Source organism: Acanthaster planci, linkage group LG04, assembly GCF_054643075.1.
Source record: "Acanthaster planci isolate LZ-2023a linkage group LG04, COTS_SCS, whole genome shotgun sequence".
Taxonomy (NCBI): domain Eukaryota; kingdom Metazoa; phylum Echinodermata; class Asteroidea; order Valvatida; family Acanthasteridae; genus Acanthaster; species Acanthaster planci.
This window is the reverse complement of record NC_141780.1, coordinates 12,744,002-12,763,283: the sequence shown is the minus strand read 5'-3', so window position 1 is coordinate 12,763,283 and position 19,282 is coordinate 12,744,002. Positions and strand designations below refer to the sequence as shown.

Sequence of the window (19,282 nt, the reverse complement as noted above, 5' to 3'; positions counted from 1 at the left end):
TGATAAGTTGTTTCGCCCGTCGGGCCTGTGTGGGCAACAAGAACACTCGCTGTCAAAAGGAACAGACATCAAACCGGACCCTTGCTCCTTTCTCAACGGGGCACTCGCCACGACTAGGCCGCCCACTGGTCGCTTTTAACTCCAAGACTGGTAGTCAGCAAAACACCTGCACTTTGTTATTTAGTGCTTCTAGCTTCATGATCTACGGAATCAGTCTTTTTTCCTGAAAAAAGTGGATTTCTCCATCGTTCCTACAATTCTGTAACTTTCTGGGATCTGCGCTCGAGTCCAACACACAGCGCACCGAGATTTGCTTCGTGACAATAAAGTTTTGAAGATTTACGACAGATCCCTCTGCCGCCTTCTTGTGAAATATCTCATACTTGGAATACTGCGTCCATAGTTCGATATGAGCTGGAAACCCACAGCAAAAGGCTCAGCCACTCCGCCCAAGCCGAGTGCCATCAGGTATGTAAACAAACTTTGGTAGTAACTTTTACTAATGGTTCATAGCCTATGACTGTGCTTTCGCTGCCGTGAATAGTTTATTTTCATTTTTGCGGTTGTAATTACAATTACAAATACACTTAAAATTAGGCTCACTTGTAATGCAACATTTTGTGTCACATTTTGACCACAGTCCTGTAAATCACTATATATCAGCATGCCATTCTCCCGTTAGTACAATGATGCGGGGTACAAGTGTTTCGTCAGAGTTGAATAAAAACAGAATGACGAAGTTGCTGCCGTACTGCTACATATCTGCACAGGTGAACAAAAACCCTCCGTAGCCAGGCACAATTTGCAGAATACCCTACTCCAGCGGCTATTCTTGATTTTTTTTGCAAGCGTTCGAGCCTAAAGATCAGGCTGAAAGGGCATCTTCTGAAAAGGCTCTTACAGGACGGAATCGTTCAAAAGGTATCACGCTAGCCCAGCAGCCGACCTTGGGCGACGCGGGGCCAAAATGAGGGTTTTGTGCGGGTACCTAATTTTTATGCCTCCTCATGCAGTCCCCAGCCATGTGGGATTGGCGTCAATCTTTGTACGGCGTGGGTATGATTTTTGTTTTTAGTTGTCTCTGTACTGCTTTCCTCTCTCGAGAAATTGTTGAAGTTGGCAAAAACTAGTTTCACTTGTAGATAGTTTTGCATGTTTTGCACTATCAGCTCTAATTTTATTCTGTAAAAGTGACAGTGAAAATTTACTGATTATTCCGATTTAAAATTACATTAGTGAGTAAAGTTTAATTGAAAAGATCGATCATCCCCCCGAAACAGTTTCATTTCAATTCTTTTTCAATGCTTTCTCTACCTCAATTTCAGAAGAAATCAGATCGGATCATGTCTTACACCCGCATTCAAAATATATTACATCGATTAAACAATCAGGCTGTTGCTATCTCATGATCGTCGAATTTGTGAGGAACATGTCTGAACGTGACGACTGTCAAAACATTTCTGACACGCAGCCTGAAAGTAACTTATTTTCCTAAATCGTACCTACCTCCATGATCGTACTGGTTTTGAATTTTAGTGCCGTATAAAATTAAATGTTTCATCACTCGAATAACTCTTCTGTCGTTTCATAAAGCTCAATGTTATGAATTTGACTGTCAGCACAGTACACATTCAGTTACATACCTCGGGTAAGTCTTTAGATTTATATTATATGACTTATTCTACACAATGAGTTTTTAATCTACATCACTGATAATTCCGCCAAGTTCAGCGAAGATGTCAGCCATGCTCTGTAATGAATTGAGGCGCAACTGGAATCCAGACGGGCCGCTTGGCGCTCCTCCGCCCGTCCAAACAAGGAGAAAACTTGGTAAATGCTTCCGGACAATGGCCGCCGGCAGGCCTAATCATCGTCAGCGGCAGAAGCCAAACACACACAGCTGGCTCGGGGCTGGATGAGTAATTGGCAGGGACCAGAGGTGCGAAAGACGGGGTGATAAGCATAGGGCCAACAGGGAATATTAATTGACATAACATCTTCCGTTCAGGCTTTGGGAAAGAACGTCTGCGCACGCTTGCATCCCGGTGAATGCCTGATATTCTACAGCAGACGGCTGCAAAGGATATGTTGACGTCCAAGGCACCAGACTGTTGCATTTTTGGCTGTACAGCTTATGAGGCCATCTGTGCTTCATAGCTGTGGTCGTTCTAGTTTTTGTCTAAAGAGTTTGTTTTGTACTGAGAAACCCATGATTAACAGGTCGCCAGGGTTCATGTTTCAGAATACAATCTTGATACTAACCGCCTAGACAAAAACGCAGCCTCAGCCTTAACTTATAAAATCAGCTCATATTATGCTGATGTTTTTGCCTTCTTTGCTCGACTGTGCTGCTGGCGTAGGATTAGACTCGATATGTTTCTGAACAGCTGCGGATCATAGAAGATTATACCGGCACCTCACCTCGTTAAATCTGCTCTGTAGAAAACAAAATTAAAGGGGGGTGGGACGAAAAACCTAGTTGAGAGACTGGGAACGAGGTTGTTGACATTCCTTGTAAGAAAAAACTTTTCAACACGAATGATGGCAATGGTCACAACCACTTCTAATTCTAAAAGAGGGCGCTCTGTAATCAAAATGTTAACAATATTAACCCCAGTGGGCTGGCCCAGCTTAGGGGCGAAATCCGCCACATATTTGTCCTTATATTTTCGTAGGTTTTCATTCTTCCTCGCATCGGGTCCTCAGAAGTTTTTCAGTTATGTATTCTATTCAGTTTGACACCAGTGTTGTTAAAATCAGACAGGGTTCTCGCGCAGCATCCATTTTTCTAAGACAGGTCAGCTAAATATGGACACCTTTTTCCGTACAATGTACATCGGATTGGTTTCAAGCTTTGTATCCATGTTGATAATGAGAGTAAGTTTGTAGAAAATCGGGCACTGGACAGCCGAATTAACAGAATCCATCTGCCCGGCTCTGAGATGGTAACAAACTCTACAACAATTAGTTTAGGGTTAAGCCCTGAAAAGGAATCCGGCCCTCTCGCATTGTTCCATGTCACAGCCACACCGTTTCGTGGGTTTTAGTCTTTAATCAGTGTAAGATCTCAGGAACACGTTGAAACCAATTTGTTAACATTTGGATGCACTGCCTTCTCGTAATGTTCAGCTTTTCGTGTAGGAATTACACTGACCCTTTTTCATGCTTTGTCCGGTTTAGTGAAACTTGCTAATGCATATGGTCTGCTCTTATACGTCACAATAAGAATTTTTGTCCACAAACGCTGGTAAAACTATGGTTGGCCGCCAGTACAAAAAGCGATAGAATAATTTACCACGTGTTACAAATTGTAGTCAGCTTTCAAACAGTGAAGTATCAATTTTTCGTTTATGCCTACTAACGAAGGAGTTATCGTGGAGCCAACAAGAGGGATGTTTGGAAGGCTGGCTCTCATTAGTCTCTAAACTGGACCCAAGGGAAGTTAAAAGGCTGGAACCCGTGGAGAGGTCAGTGCACTGTCCACTTTTCACGGGCAGAATGGAGGCCAGTGAGGCGCACTTTTCCGTATTAGGAAAATGCAGTTTGCGCTTGACCATCCCACAGTAAACGGCGTTTGCTTTTAGCTGTTCATGCGTAATGTTGACTGCAACTAGAGCACTGCTTACAAACGATCCCAAGGGATATTTGCTCAAAACAGTTTTGAAACAGTCGGTAGTGGGGGCTTAACCCTAAAAGAACCGGGTTATTTTGAGCCGAGTTATTTATCTCACAGCCGCGGGGGGGGAACTCAGCTGTGCCTCGCTCAATTTTTAAACTTGGCATGCATGTAAAGACACTCCTTATCATTACATGAGAAGGTTGAACTCAATCAGACGTATAGTTTTGTTGATACGGTCATTTGAAATTCAAGGTTACATGCGTGCCTGCCCGCAAGCATTGAGCACCGCAGTGGAAAAAGAGTATATATTTTTGGCTGACCCGTCTCGGAAAAGTGCGCGCTGCGTAAGAACAGTATGCGTAAGAACAGTATGCCCGATTTTCACAAAAGTGGTGTCAAATGACTGCTGGGGGGGGGGCGGATTTCACCCGGCTCTTTTAGGATGAAGAGCACATGCACCATGGATCAGGCAACACCACTTGTATTGGAAGTTTCGTCGTTTGGAGCCTGCATTAAAATCTAGTTTGCAAAGTGACAAGCCTTTAATTAAAATAAAATAATTAAATGTTGAACGTGTTTATCTTGGGTCTTAGCTACATCTTGTTTACGACGTGAAAAAGTCACTTTTAAAAACCTTTCGTTTATGACTTTCATTCGGCGCGGATCACTCCATCATCACTTTGACATCATCAGTTAGATCTGCCCGTGGGTGACAAGCAAAAGACACGATTTACTAGCGCCAGTAACTTCAACGGGCAATTACTTTGTAATGAGAAGAGAGCTCGCCTTATCGTTTTTAAAGATTAAGCTACTGCGTTTGACTATCAAGAAGTGGCAACGGTATACTGATTTACATCTATGGCGAAAGAAAGCTTCAGGGCATGGTAGCGGGGGAGTTTAATTAGATGATTTACTTAGAGATGTCATGATGTGAAATTTTCACATGAAAATAATTTATTGGCCTATTTCTGAACTACATACAGAAAAAATGACATCCCTTTGGGGATTGAATATTAAAATGATATGACCTGTCAACCGAGGGCGCTCTTGCCACGATGTCACTTTAGCCTGAGGGGTGCTCTGAACTAATTCAAGCTCCATTGAAAACAGTGTAAAATCAACCCAGTTTGGAGCCCCATGGCAGGCAAAAAATGAAGTACCTGAGGCCTTTCCAACAAATAACAATGTATTGTTTGGTCCTTCGGATTTCATTTGATTTTTGATTTTTAGTAGGTCAACCAATGAATTTTTAAATTATCCACCAAAACAAACTCACCCCCCCCCAAGTGAATGTTCCCAAGTCTTCTCAGCAGCCATTTTTCAAATGACATCCCTCACGTTTCTCGGGTTCTTCTGACAAATTTTCAATCACATTTTTTGTCTGCTTTGACCCCAGATGGGTGCCCCTGAATCTACAGAGATGATCCTGAGGCATACTGACACAATCCCACCATTTCTTGGCCCACACAGACCCCTCTTTTCGAAAGAATCTGTAGAGGTACTTTTAAGCGCCACAGCCTGGTGCATTAGCCTATGTGCTGCTCTATAATAGCAAACAGAGGTCTGTATCGCAGCCAGCTGGCTATTTTTTTTCTTTCTAAGTTATTGATCAGAAAAACACAAAACATACTTCAGAAAGTAAAAACATGAATCATACAAATAATAATAATAATAAAGCATTTATAAGGCGCACTATATCTGCGAAGCATTCAGAGGCGCTGGTCTAGGTGGAAAAATGAAAAACTCAATTGTGCATTCATAGTGAAAAAGCTTGTGAGAAGAAGAATGTTTTGAGATGACAAATTAAGGAAATAGGAAAAACTCGGAGATAATTAGAAAGTATCAAAGAAGAGAGGGCCATGAAGAGATGTAGAAAAATGGTCACTATACATGTAGTCAATGTATATCAAGTAAAACAACTTTAAAGTGCCAGCTTGCTATGTTTGTATGACGTGAAGGCAAACGATTGAGTACGAACTGTCGGGACCGAAGACTGACGAAGATAAAATTGCTCAGATGTTTTCTTCGTAAGATTTGTCAGTATAATTTCAAGGGTTGAGAAGTGAGCAGACAAACATAACACGAGGAAATAATGGGAATGAAACCTGTGTTTGGCAATACATAATATATTATGTAATGTACATGTATCTAGGCCTATAATGTAATGTGTATTCGACTACTGTAACCCACAAAAGAGTAATGTCATATCTAAATGGCGCCATCTCGTGGTCTTCATCGTTCAAGCTACTTCCGCCGCCCACTCACGGTCTTATCACATCCCGTGTGAACCTGATGAACCGTGGAACCGAAATAACAGCCCCGACATCCGCCAACGAGAAGCGATAAAAACATGTTGTTTATTCCTGTTCCCGAAATCACATTACCTGGCCCAGATTATATGGATATCGACCACTTCCATTTTGTGTGGTTCATTTTCATCATAATTTTGGGTTTGGTGTTTGGGGGGCCGAGGGAGGGGCGTGTATAATTCAACATCCTAACCTCGCCACCAGTCAGGAAACAGTGAGCTGAACATGAATTGTTTGAACTCGTAACATGAAGACGTCAAGAGTGTTTGTTACTCCGAAAGGAGCACAGCAAATAAATTTAAGCAACCGCAAAGTGACCTGCGTGGACAGGCGGGTAAAAAAAATAATGACTCGAGCCAGAGTTAATGTTCACGTACATTTAGTCCAAAATTCCAGCTTGGTGTCATTCTTTCAGGGCCTTGTGAATGTTAAAAACTGATTCAACTAATAGGGCAAAATCTGCCAGCATTTCGGGGGCGGCTGTACGGTTTTCCTTTTCATGTTTCTGTGAGCCACCTTCGGCAAAGTATTATTTTGGATGAACCATAGGGTATGTTGGATTCCAAGCTGACTTGTGCCAAAGACCCCTCTACTCAAGGTTATTTGCCATAACGGTGTGTCGGGAAATGGGCATGCTCATTTCAAATATTAACGAAAGTGTTCTTCAAGGAATTGATGTACATCTACAAGGTTACTCCTCATTTTTATACTATTTAAAGGCATAAATATTGTCATAAAATAACCAATTTTCTTTCCTTTTAGGCCTATGGTGTATATTTTTACATTGCTAGAGACAGTAAAGAATATACATCGAGAGTTAAAGAAAAAATTGGCCCCTCGCCCGGTAAACCCTGTTAAGCTTGCCTGTAGTAAAAAAAATGAAAGCTTGGCTTTGGTCCTAACAAAAAAGATGAAGGTGTCACGCCTCCTCAAGACCGCTGGGACTACCCTGAACGGTACAGTGAATCTATTGGCATGATGACATTTCGGGTGACAGGCATGCAAATTCTGGAAATAGCTCCCTGATTGTCAACGGCTACTTTAACTGACACACATCTGTTCATTTCGTCCATCACAATCACTGTCACTTCGACCTGCAAAAGTTGCAAAACTTGAAATTGCCACTCTTGATTTGGTTATACGTGACCCTTTTGGAGAATTCTTTTCCCATTGCTGTTCCCTTTGTAACAATATTTGAGGTACTAGACAAGAAATACAGTGAAATGCAGCGATTTCGTGATGCTGCGGTGGATGGAGTGCAAAGCTCGCGACAAACTTTTGTAAAAGAGTGGAGGGTAAAGGGCAGGAACTAGCTTTCAGGACGGGGGGGGGGCTGATGAGCGTACTGAAGGGATGTCCTGCTAAGGGGGTCCGAAAGCATCACGCATCGTTCCCTGATGAAAAGAAAATCTAACTATAGATGGATAGATGGACGGCGCAATCCTCGCCAGGTTTTTTTTTAGGTACTCTTTTCCCGTCATTTCACTAGGCGTTCCATTTAGTCCGCGGCTGAAGGGGGGATGCAACCTCCCACCCCGCTCTAGATCCGCCTCTGAAGGGAGGCTCAAAAGGGGGAAAAGAATCTCTCATTACATCACAGTGAAAAAGTTTAAAGGGTACGAAAGGATAGTCTATGAAGCTGAAGTATTTCCCTGTTGGATAAAAAGACAAAGGGCTAAAGAGATACATTGAACTTGGTTTTAAAACGTGCAAGGGACAAATATTTCTCACAATCCTGAGTTTCTGTCAGGGACAGAGCTATCAAAACCAGTTTGGCTTTACTGATTTTTAGGAGTTTGACCAATATAAAAAGATCCATTCAGTTTCGGAATGAAAGTTCTAGAATGAAAAGGGCTAGCCTTGGTGAAAAACTTCACTGGTCTCCTCAACAGTGGCTATTATAGCTGACCTTTATACGTACAATGTAAATACATGTGATCTTCACATTTCATTAAGTCTCCTCTACAAATTCTCCGTTATCATTAAGGTTCCTGCTTTTCATTTGAGTCCCCTTTCGAATTCTCTTTTTGCTTTCTTAAATCTTAGGGCCGGGAGAAAGCCCCTCCCCCAAACTGCCCCACAGTCGTGTGTAAGGTTAGCAGACAAGCTATCAGTAAGTTAGTGCAACTCTAATCTCATGGTGGGAGACCAGTACTACGGACTTCAAGGACTGTTTTCAGGAACAATGAACAAATAACTAAACTTCGATGTTGATACTAGACAAAGATCTCCAAACCCCCCCCACCCCAGAAATAGCATTCTGAAAGTTTCTTTTTGCTGTCCTATTGACTGTTTTGGAAGAACGTCCGATTTAGAGATTTCCTTATCCTTATGGTATGTTTATTCAATCAAGGTTCAATTCACTTAATGGCTACAGATTCAAGACGATAAACCAGAACTTGTACCCAGGTGAATGACCTTGAATCGCGTGTTTTTCAAGTTTATTTGCTTTGTGGATTGCGGAATTCCTTTTGGCATTACCCAAGAGCAATGTATTCGTGTGTTCATATGACCGAGTTTCCGTGAACAAGGTTCTGCCTTTTGACGCCACAGCCCACGAACTCGATGCCCAGTTTCCCCTCGCGGTCTTCCCCCATCTGAACAAAAAGTCCTCGTTGCCCCGTCTGTCCTCGAGTTTTATCGGTACCAGTCCAGGTAGCATCTACTCCGCAGCAAATTTGTAAGACGACACGAACGACCGTGGAATTCCGAGCTTTTTTTCCCCCTCGTCCTAGCTGTCAGATCCCTCAGCTTGTGGTCTCCCCAACCAGAAGGTTGTAGCATTGGAGGCGTTCCCTCTTTCTCTTCTGGAGCACGTCCACTCGCCAGCGAGCGTGCAACAACTCCAAAACCCCGCTGAACTAAACCGTTGCTCATTTTACAACTAACCCACGGAACACCTCACTTTGGCAACGTAAGTTCCTGCAAGTTTTTTCTCCGCTTGGTTCTTGTGGTAAGTACAACCCTTCTAACCGTTGTGCATTTTTATTGAGTAAAATTTCATTTCGAAAACGGGAAAATTGAGGGTGATTGGGTGGCCGTGCAGTTACATTATGCACGTACGCTACATACATGTACATGTACATGTACATGTACATGTATGCATTCGTCCAAGGGCTTGATGTATGCGCGTACCCGTGGATTACCATATCGATGAGGAATGCACGGGTGTTGCGGGCATAGCATTGCAGTGACCGCATCATACCTTGATAAATGTGAACATTGATACCATATGAAGGGAGGACAAGATGACGGTTTCATAGCAAAGATAACGATGTGCATATGATGTGGGACAAAAATCTTTTGTCAGTGTCTTAAAGGGAATGAGTGGGCCTGGTGATGCCCCCTTGGAAGAAATTAACATCGTTTCCATTTCAAATGCATTTCCGTTTCTACTGTTAAATACATGTACCAGTAAATAAATTGGTTTAAGATAAGCATGCTTTTTCATGCAAACAGGAATTTATTTGATGTGTCGATTCCTCACTCTTTTTTGTTGTTGTACAATAGTTTTTATTTTCAACTGTCACCCGATTAACTTTTTTTAAAGCCTACCGGTACTGTTTAATGAAAAACAGTTGATACAAAACTTAAAATTCTTCACACTCCAATACGTAATCGGTTTTCGTGAGCTTCACTTTGGGTCCTTATAATGCAAAGACTAGGCAGGATGTGCTGCCTGAAAAGACACTGCTACAGATAACATAGACAGTGGATGTAACAAACAAAATTTGCCATTGATGTAGCAGATGAATCTGTTTGTCACAAAACATGTTTGTGTAAAATTTACGACACAACACTTTATTGAGTTAACACTGGAAAGGCTATTATTAATATACACGAAGTGTCCACTGCATAGTCACAATTAAATGTTGTGTTGACAGTCAGCCGTGTCCCTAGTACGCGTCAATCGACCTGAATTGGACATTTTGTTCGTATGGTTGGACATTCTCAATGTTGGTCTTTGCTGGTTTAATTGATTCTCCTTTCCCCATCTCACCAACGCTCGGGGAGAGACAGCACGCCGATGCTTAGGACATGACTTATCATGTTATCAAATCGGCTTTGTGGACACCGAATATTTTTTTTAACGATTATCATGACATTTATTTTATGTGGGCTGAAACGGTTAACATGATGGTAATTTATTGTTGACCTCCACCTCCACAAATATGCCGGCAAGAAAACAAAAATCTCTGTTTATCTGAAAATACCAGGTTTCAAGTTCAATTCCTCCTTTACAAAAACAGTCATTGTCTTCCGGGGAGTTCTCTCCGTCACCTCCGATAGGGAACATAAATATGCGTTAAATGGATCTCCATCTGATATTCATAGACATATTGTCCGATACGGAAGTATTAGTCTGCTGCAAAATGCTTTCGACTGGATTGACCAAAAATGCTAGCAACTCGGAAGATGTGTAGTGTATCGATCCCAAAAGAGGGAGAATCTGTCTCAAAGGCCAAAATGACCGGTGGACCTTCAAGTCTGTTTCTGACCCTACGATCTCAAGCAACTCGAGTTGTCCTTGGAGGAAGGCACCGGTTGTTTTTGCTACGCAAACTCTAACTGCAGTAGTTTGAGGGGCCTTGAGGGGATATAGGTTAACCACGGGACCATGGGTTAAAGCAGCCCGGTAGGGCGCCTGTTTGTCCTGGTGTCGATGGTGCCATTTCTGCCGTAAACTCCAGACGCATTATTTGGTGCGATAATATCTGGCTGACGTCTCAAGTTCAGTACTCTGAAATTTCCCCTCGCTCAGTTTGTTCGCCCCTGCGAACTAGACTGTGAGCTGATGTGAACTGGGTAATTATGATCTTGACTTCACATTATATTTTGAAATGGGCCGGTTTTCGGTTTCAGATACACTGCACTCGAGGACATCCTGTCACCTCTACGTTTACACTTCTCATTTGCCTCCCCACTTCAGTTGTTTAAAAGCATAAACCTACCCTTTCACTTAAAAATGCAAGTCTGTTTGTTCTATGTTTTTCACGTCTGTTCTCTACCCTGGAGGATGTACAGCAGGGATGTCATAGCGTGCACATCTTTGACAAAACAAGAGACTGTGAAAATATCGATCCATTACCCATTCTGACATACTGAAAAAATTGCTGTACTATCAAAGACTGTTGTAAGCATTATTTCAGAGCCAGACAAATTCCTGGTCCTTTTATGGACCTAATTAGAAAAGTAACTATTGTGTTACTATGGAAACGGTACTCAACCTGCGGTTGCCACTGTGCACACTTTCAGGATACCGTAACCATTTGTGGGGGCGAGCAATGATGTCGGGGAATATTCTGGGAAGCATTCCGGAGGTTTTCCCTTTTGGGGGGAGCGTCGAGATCTTCACATTCTTCAATGACCTGTCTCATTGTTATGTTGTGTGACACGACGATGTCGTGTGGCGTGGTGACATTGAGGTCAGCTTGTGTAGAGATCTTATGGGGGGGGTGACTTGCCATGGAAATTTGAAGGGGGGGGCACCAGACACATTTACACTTTATTAGGTGTGATGTTTATGATAAAGATGTACATCTGTATTGTGTATCAAATTCATGCAAAATCTTACACCAGAATGGCATATTTATGGCTTTTTGAAACTGCTTTCCCTTTTTAATGATACTGCAAACATTTTAGTCGTTTGGAAAACCTGAAAATTCTTTACAATCCGCTCTTTGCTCTTTTGCTAGCCTCCACCTCAAGAAGTAGAAGGGGTTATATACCTCCATCCCCCGAAATTTGCGCCCGTGGTGGCCAGAAAGGGGACACATAGTCTCCTGCATAGAGGAATAGTTATCAGCCGCAGCGAACTGACGGACTATCAAGTAGTTTTACACTAAAAAACCGATTGCGTCCACTAAATCACGTGACCTATAGTGGGTATCAATCCCATACCAACGTGTGTTTTGAGCCGATTTACGATATATTACCCAGCACATCAGTAGTCTGGGTACGGTACCTACCGTCGGCTTTTTGATAAATGAAACTTATGAAACTCCTATACTTGTGGTGGACACCCGTGTTTGTTGATAGGTAATAGGCTACCCACAATAGGTCTCGTGACTTAGCGAGCACAATCGGCCTGTTGGCAACTTGCATCCTTTTTCTATTTTCATTCAGAGGGTAAGCACCCCTTGCACCCCAAGCCCCATGGCAACTAAATCTTTAGATGAAAACGTATGACTGTACCGCTTAATTGATGTGGATTGCTGTCAGCAAAAATGACGCTACGCCTTACGGACATGCCTCACGAGTAACTAAAGTGAAAATTAAGTTTCGGTGATTTGTGCCCACTTTAAAAATCGCGATATACTCACTATAGCACAGTAAAGAAAAAATAACCAGATTCACGTAATATTGTTGGATGACCGCTGCTGACTTCAGTTTGTTCCATCCATGACCACATCCATCTGGAATAACTGCTGGTTCAATTAACTAGTCACTCAGGAAACAGTTTGTCTCGGAGATTGGAATGTCACAGGAACAACTTCCACGCAGTGTTGGCTTGTTCATGGAAACTTCAAAGAACGGGGAACATCCGAAAATAAACCACGTTATGAACCGCTACGATATTTCCATTTGGTAAAAAAGAGGTATGCAGTTAATATTGGCCCCTTGCCTTGAGTACATATTGTCGTGATCGTTCCGCACCATGGTAAATGCATGTAAATTTTAAGAGAAATTGCGAAGATGAATGAATTCGTGGGGATCTTATATTGTAAAGTAAGGTTTCTAACTACATGTATATGTACCTTCTTCACGGAGACGTCTCGGGGATTGGTTGCTAGAACACTGGTAATTATCGCAAGATGTTTAGCCTATACTCAAGGTGGAATTCGCGAAATGTTTGGCCACTGTTAATTATTTAACCTTAACCGAACTCATCCGTTTGTATATACCCACGTCTTGACCTTGTCGGTTTGGACCTCCGTCAGCTCTCTGCAATCCTCGTAACCAACAAGTTACCGCTCAAACAGCGGGAGTCGGGCAGCAGGTAGGGACTCAGCTATAGGCAGACTGACTGACTTCATTCAAATTCATTTGAATGTGCTAATTAACATACATATAACAGCACTGAAACCAGTTAAGCAATTCCACGCAACCGACAATCGTTTGGTCCCTACTTATGCAGTTACATACTGTTGACTGTAGCCCCATAAGGATGAAATGAATCAATCAAATAAACCAGTGTTTTTTTAATTTGAAATCACTGTCCGATTTGTTTTCAAAATTGAAGTATTAGGTTTAGTTGTGAATTTTGAACAGATACATTCCAAGAACACTCAGAAATTCGTTTATAATAAAATGTATATTTAATTAATTCATATTTAGAGCGAAGAGATAATTTCTTGTATAAATGTACATGTATATCAAATTCCGCTCGTAGCACACACAGAAAAGAAGATGACGAATAGTACACACTAAGTGTTGAATGCATTTTTCTTTGAAAACAGCAATTTTCTCCGTAAATTCGTTTTGGAAGGGAAGTCTATGTAACGTAAGTTTTAGGCAGACAAGGGGATACATGAATTGCTACCATAGAAATTACACTAATTAAACCAATTAAAGTCACTGGATTAGTTTGGGATGAATGGGGTTCATTTCCCTTTACTTTACTCCGCCAAGAAAATGTTTATTATTGTATTCAGTGAAAGGTTTAAGTTTGGCATCGGAAGGGGCGCACTGCAAAAGGTGCCCATGTATAGCAATGAAATGCATATTCCTTCCTCTAATTTTGATAGAATTGATCGATTATGTTCAACAACTGACAGGAATTGGAATTGGAAGCGGAGGAATTGAGAAGTACACAGGTATCGTGAGTGGATTTTTTTACGGGAACCCGATTTAAAACGGATGCCACCGGCGTGGAACCCAAGCCTAAATTTCTTCCAAATAATATCTAGAAGTATATACACGGGATGTGGTTGGATAACATATGTGAGCTATGATAAATCACGAGGATTTTCTGAAGTAAAAGGGTCGGAGATTTTGAGGTTAGTTTAGTCCATGGTTCCTCGTATGGTTTAGTTTGGAGTGCAACAGTGTGTCGGTGTTGTGAAATGATTCAAATCCTCAGTACGAGGTGTTATGGGTCGAGTCAAAGAATGTGTTTCTCTGATGTGCTGATCGCTGATATCATTCATAATTATTTTGTACTTCGTTTTAACTTTATCCCGATACATTGATTTGTGTTATAAATGTTTCAATTCAGAGCTGCACGTAAAACCAGACATACAGAACATCTTGACCCACGATTCATGTGCAGTCGATCAACGACCTTTTCGTGGTGACACGGAGACTCGGCGGTATTGGTTGCTGCCTAGTTGGTCCTGCTGCGAAATGCCATGTTCATGTTTCTTGCAACATAATGTGAGCATTTTGCAGGGTGGATAACAATGCACCGAAGTTGTTTCCTAAAAAAATCACCGCATTGCCCCTTTCCGATAAAAGCGAGCTTGTGAGGTTATTGAAATGTTTTGTTGTTTTAGTGCATCATATCCTGCTGTGTTCGTTTGGCCTTCACTTACTCAATGGTACACGACTCAGAAAAGGAAGATTTAGATTTTTAAATGCTCAAATCAATGGAACACTGACAATTTTCTTGCTTTAATGACGTTACAATTTTGCTCAAGAATGTAGAAATTTACATTCACATTACTCTTTAATAGAAAAAAATATACCCAATATTTTTATTGGGTGTGGGTCTATATTTTCTTGTAAAAGTTATCAGGAATATTTGGTTATTTTGACTTTTTTGACAATTCTCCCGAGCCAATCTTTCATTTTATACAGCTACAACAAAGTACAAGAATCGTTATACGTGTGCTTAAAATTCACAAAAAAATAATAATTCTTAGAAATACTTTTTCTACCTTCTTATATCCCGTGTGTCTTTTCCAATCATTCATGTCAAAGTCTAATAGCAGTACTTAAATTACATTCGAAATCATGGTGCACTTTGCTGATCAAGATCCCAAACTTCTATGAATATGGTCTTGATAAAAAAAATCTGACCCTCTGTTTAATTCGGGGCTGTCACACCGTTCCCAAATTGCTTTCAGATATTTTGTCCAGATAAGAACTGATCTAATAAGACCGTCGGAGATTTGCTTCTTAATATATTTGCATTCATAAACGATGGCAGTTTGGGCTATCCCCAGATCTACTCGATACAATCCCCTATAGTGTGTATGTGTGTGTTGCCGCCTTGATCGCACTTCCAGCCGAAGTGCGTATCTCTAGACGTCGCTCCGTGTCCTTATTTGGGCTTGACATATTTGCGACCTCCCCATCTTCTGAGTCTGTGGTCTTGAGTGCGCAGCTCTTAGGCGTATTTGCCAGACGTGTCATCCCTGCGGCGACCCTGCTTCTCGGGAGGCTACGCTGCTGTAGCATATTCACCTTCGCCTGTGCCGGCCTGATTTTGGCCACTCTCTTTACTTAGAACCCAACTCCCCCGGCAGCCAAGAGGGGGATGCCCTGTATCCCTGGCAACCGCGAGACTGGGGCTCCTCCAGCAGCAGAGGGGGTCAAATGATAATTAATACGTCAGGCTGACTTGCTGCGATCTCATTTGCTAAACTTGGCCAGATTCCGGGCGTGCCAAGCTCACCCCCAGCGCAGGCGTTGCATTGCAGACAGGACCGCTCCATGAGCGCTCGAGTGTGTGCACACACCATACTCTCCCGGAGGCTAGTCGACTGTGCACAAGGCTTACAGGCACGAAAAAAGCGAAAAGTTTTGTTTCGCTAAACGTCTTGACGATCCAAACCCTTGTCGTTTGCCGGGGTTTATCTGTCTGGGCGGCTGGACTATACATCACTCCTTTCTGCCCTCGCTGAGAGATTGTCCAAGGCACTTTCCTCTTTCCCCTGTCTGGAGTTGTAAGTTTGTTTTCTAAAACTTGTTACGTTTATTATTGCAGAGTCTCATTTTGTGGCCTTTTCAATAAATCTTTGTATTAATATGTTCAAAGAAATTTGCTTTTCTCCTCCGGAGCATTTAGTGGAATAACTTTAAACAGATTTTTAGGAATTCGAAGCTCTGCTATAGGGTGTGGTTCATATGTCTTGTTCGGTTATAAGAACCGAAAATTTTACCAAGACTATGGAACTACGTGTTTTATATTTTACCATTTGTTAATTTATAGATATACTTAAAAATTGAAATGTCAGTAAAAGCATTTACTTGTGAGGTATAATATTGGATGTAATTCGAAATATTAATTGATTTATAAAGTTTTCGTTGATAAAGAAATTGATACTTTTTATGCATTATACAAATTGTGTATTGTTTATGAGTCGAGCAAAGAAATCAAATATTTTGCTTGCACTATCATCAAACAATTAAGTACACTTTATGATCAGGCACGATTTTTCTTATTTGGACCATTGTGGTTTCGACAAAACGCTTCACAAAAACGTTTTACTGACTTGTTTATGTTGCCAAACTTCCCATTCTCTGAAAAAAACAGTTGCAGAGTTTTGAGGTAGCATTATTTGTCGCAAAACGAAGACAAGCAGCCAAAGGAATCACGATCACAAATCCTGGTTGAAAGAGTGTTCACACTGGGAGAAAATGAGTTTTTTTCTGTGTTTTTTCCACCCCCTCCCCCAGAAAGTACAATTTTTTATGTAAAGCCAACGTGTTTGTATTTTTGGAGGTGAGCCGTACAAATTTGGTTGTCTTGAATGGCGCCCTCTGTTTTTCTCAAGGACTTAAAGCATCTAAAATTGCTCTTAAAATGGGAGCTTAAGCATTTGCATCATCATAACTCACACGTTTGAGTTTGTACTTTTTTTTTCAAACTTACAAAGTTAATGGACGGACATGGGCTTGTATACACAGAGCATCAAAACGTAACCTGGAAATAACGTACACCCTTGTCATAAATACGGGCCATATCGATTTTAAAGCTCAACAATTGCACAGTTCAATATCAACGATTTGCATTTTATAGCATATTATTATGGGGGGGGTAACTAATCATTTCTTGCAATTTGCCCTATTCGTTTTTTTAGCATACCGATTTTTATTGCATTTTGCCTTACACAGTACAAATGCAGATATTCATTCTCAAACAGTTGTTTTCACGAGAGCTTGTAGCACCTTTAATTTGGGATCGAATGGCCCACTCTTACACAGTACAATGGCAGAGTATCACACAGTTGTTTTGACGTAGGTTTTCTATTACCCATTTGGACGATGTAAATCTATACATTGGATATTTTCCTTAAAAGTGTATGACATATTATGCACGGAGTGCTTATGAAATGATGTCGGCGGGTGAAGGACAAGATGCAATTTTTCGTATGTTATCTAGACGAGAGACGTTGCAGGGGATGCTCCATCGAAGACAGGGCAATAGTTCAAAGGTTTGAGCAAATCTCAGTCTGATAGGCCCCTTTAACTGTACACACACTTTCTTGGAGGGAGGGGGCTTTCAAAGCCTATGGTATTTATTGTTATTGTCATTTTTATCATTATTATTATTTATTTCTGTTTATGACAACAAGGATTCCTCAAAAGCGCCCTAGGCACTGTAGCTCGCAAGCCTGAAAAAACCTGTAGAGTTGATGACGAACTTGGAGCCAAGTTGTTTACATAACTTTATTCAGCAGTTTATGAATTTGATGCATCAATTCCATACGCAAAAAGTAGCCAAGAGTGGGACTTGAGTTTGTTTTACAAACTTGTCTGATCAGGCTGATCCCAAATTCACAAGTACTCGTAGGCAAAAGAATATAAAATGTGTCCCGTATTTGTGAATGAAAAATTCTGGTGGTCGGCAATTTTGACTCCGTTGTGCGCTAGAATGACGATCGCAAAATGTATGATTTATCGAGTTTTGTCCAAGCCATTCAGTAGCAGCGACCTGTGCTCTGGGAAGTCACAATCTGTAGCAAATTACGTTTACACTGAAAAGTTTCACTTTTATATCCCAGCGACGTTAGGTCATCTTATTTTTATGTATACGTTGCTTGTTAATCTGAACTGATCATAAGAAAATGAGTTACATGCATATTATAATCATCACATTTACAAAATGCACCATTAATTCTAGATTGTTATCTCCCAATCAACTCAATTATTCATTGGATTAATGAAGCAGCTCATTGTCCGAGTGTTACTGTCCGTCGGATCGCGGACGGAGACTGTGATCTCGAAGAATGACTACCCTGAGATGAGCGCCGCAAAAATAAATCTAGCGCCCTCTTTTGCCTGAGATAGATTTCATGCGAAAGTTTCATAGGGGCCCACTTGCCAGTTTTGTGCGAGAATAACGTGTGGTTTACACGTTAATTTCAGTTTAACCAGTGTTGGTAGTGTCTTCAGGCCACATTTGTCTACACAGTATTCTAGAATAATCGCAATTCACATGATCATTTGCATGTGAAAAAAGTCATAATCTTGACATCGAAAAGGTCGTCAGAAAGTTTTTCTTTTTTTTTCATTTTCAAAACGTTTTTCACTTTAGAAAAGTATAAGTGCACACAATTTTATCGTCATGATCAGTCGGCCTTCGATAGGTCTAGCGAAGTAAATCAAGTCTGGTTCACCGTGGCAATTAGTATATTTAACTATTCCGGTTGGTCAGCAAAAAAGTTAACATGCCATGATTACGTTCATGAAAAACGATCAAGTCAATACAATTCCTTCCCAACATCCGGGCTGTGCCTTCATCACATCCAGTAATCAACACTAGTCTTATACCGAGTTTTTGTGTCCTATATTTGTAAGGCCTATAAATACAAAATCTTTACGATGATGACGTAATGAGCGTGCATTTTGTAAATGCCTAGTGATAAGATTAAAAATTTCATTTTGCTTTTTCTATAGTTGCCCGAACCATTGTTGATAAATTGTCACTAAGGAATGTAGCTGAACATCCGTGCGTGTGACTGACATCAAGAATAACACTTATTACTAGGTTGAGGACAATATACACAAACAGCCATAATTATAAACAAGGTCTTCCCGTCTGACGGGATCGTGGTAACCTCAAACAATTGGCAAAGCCCGACATCCCACCGGCAAATATGAGTTTCCCAACATCATAAAGGTAAAACTAACACCAACATCCTCAAACCTGATGAGAATATGTTTGCTCCGTGCATTGTGGGGATGTTTCCTTGGTCTATTTGAGTCGGACTGCAAAGCGAAAGTGCATGTGCAATAACAGCCCACAACCCACTGTTTCTATACCCAGCAAGATATGGACGGAGCCCCCCTCCCCATGTCTAACCCCTATACACACCCTAGAGTATTGTTACCTGACACATCCCCCTAGATGTCTTTGAAGAATTCCTGAGAATTTGATCAAACAATGACAAACACAAAGTCCCAT

At 41.3% G+C, this 19,282-nt stretch overlaps 1 protein-coding gene across 9 annotated transcripts in view; it reads left to right on the top strand.

Moving 5' to 3' along the window:
- The first annotated feature begins 94 nt into the window (after nt 1-94).
- LOC110984900 (filamin-A-like) overlaps nt 95-19,282 on the top strand; it is a 107,646-nt gene continuing 88,458 nt past the window's right edge. For 2 of the 9 annotated variants that reach the window (XM_087136268.1, XM_087136267.1), the window contains exon 1: nt 95-468. In XM_087136268.1, the coding sequence (XP_086992394.1) occupies nt 410-468 (59 nt within the window). In that variant the 5' untranslated portion in view covers nt 95-409. Of the gene's footprint in view, nt 469-8,585; nt 8,882-15,602; nt 15,819-19,282 lie in introns of those variants that run through there. The other 7 variants (XM_087136269.1, XM_087136270.1, XM_087136271.1 and 4 more) reach the window with 7 other exon arrangements.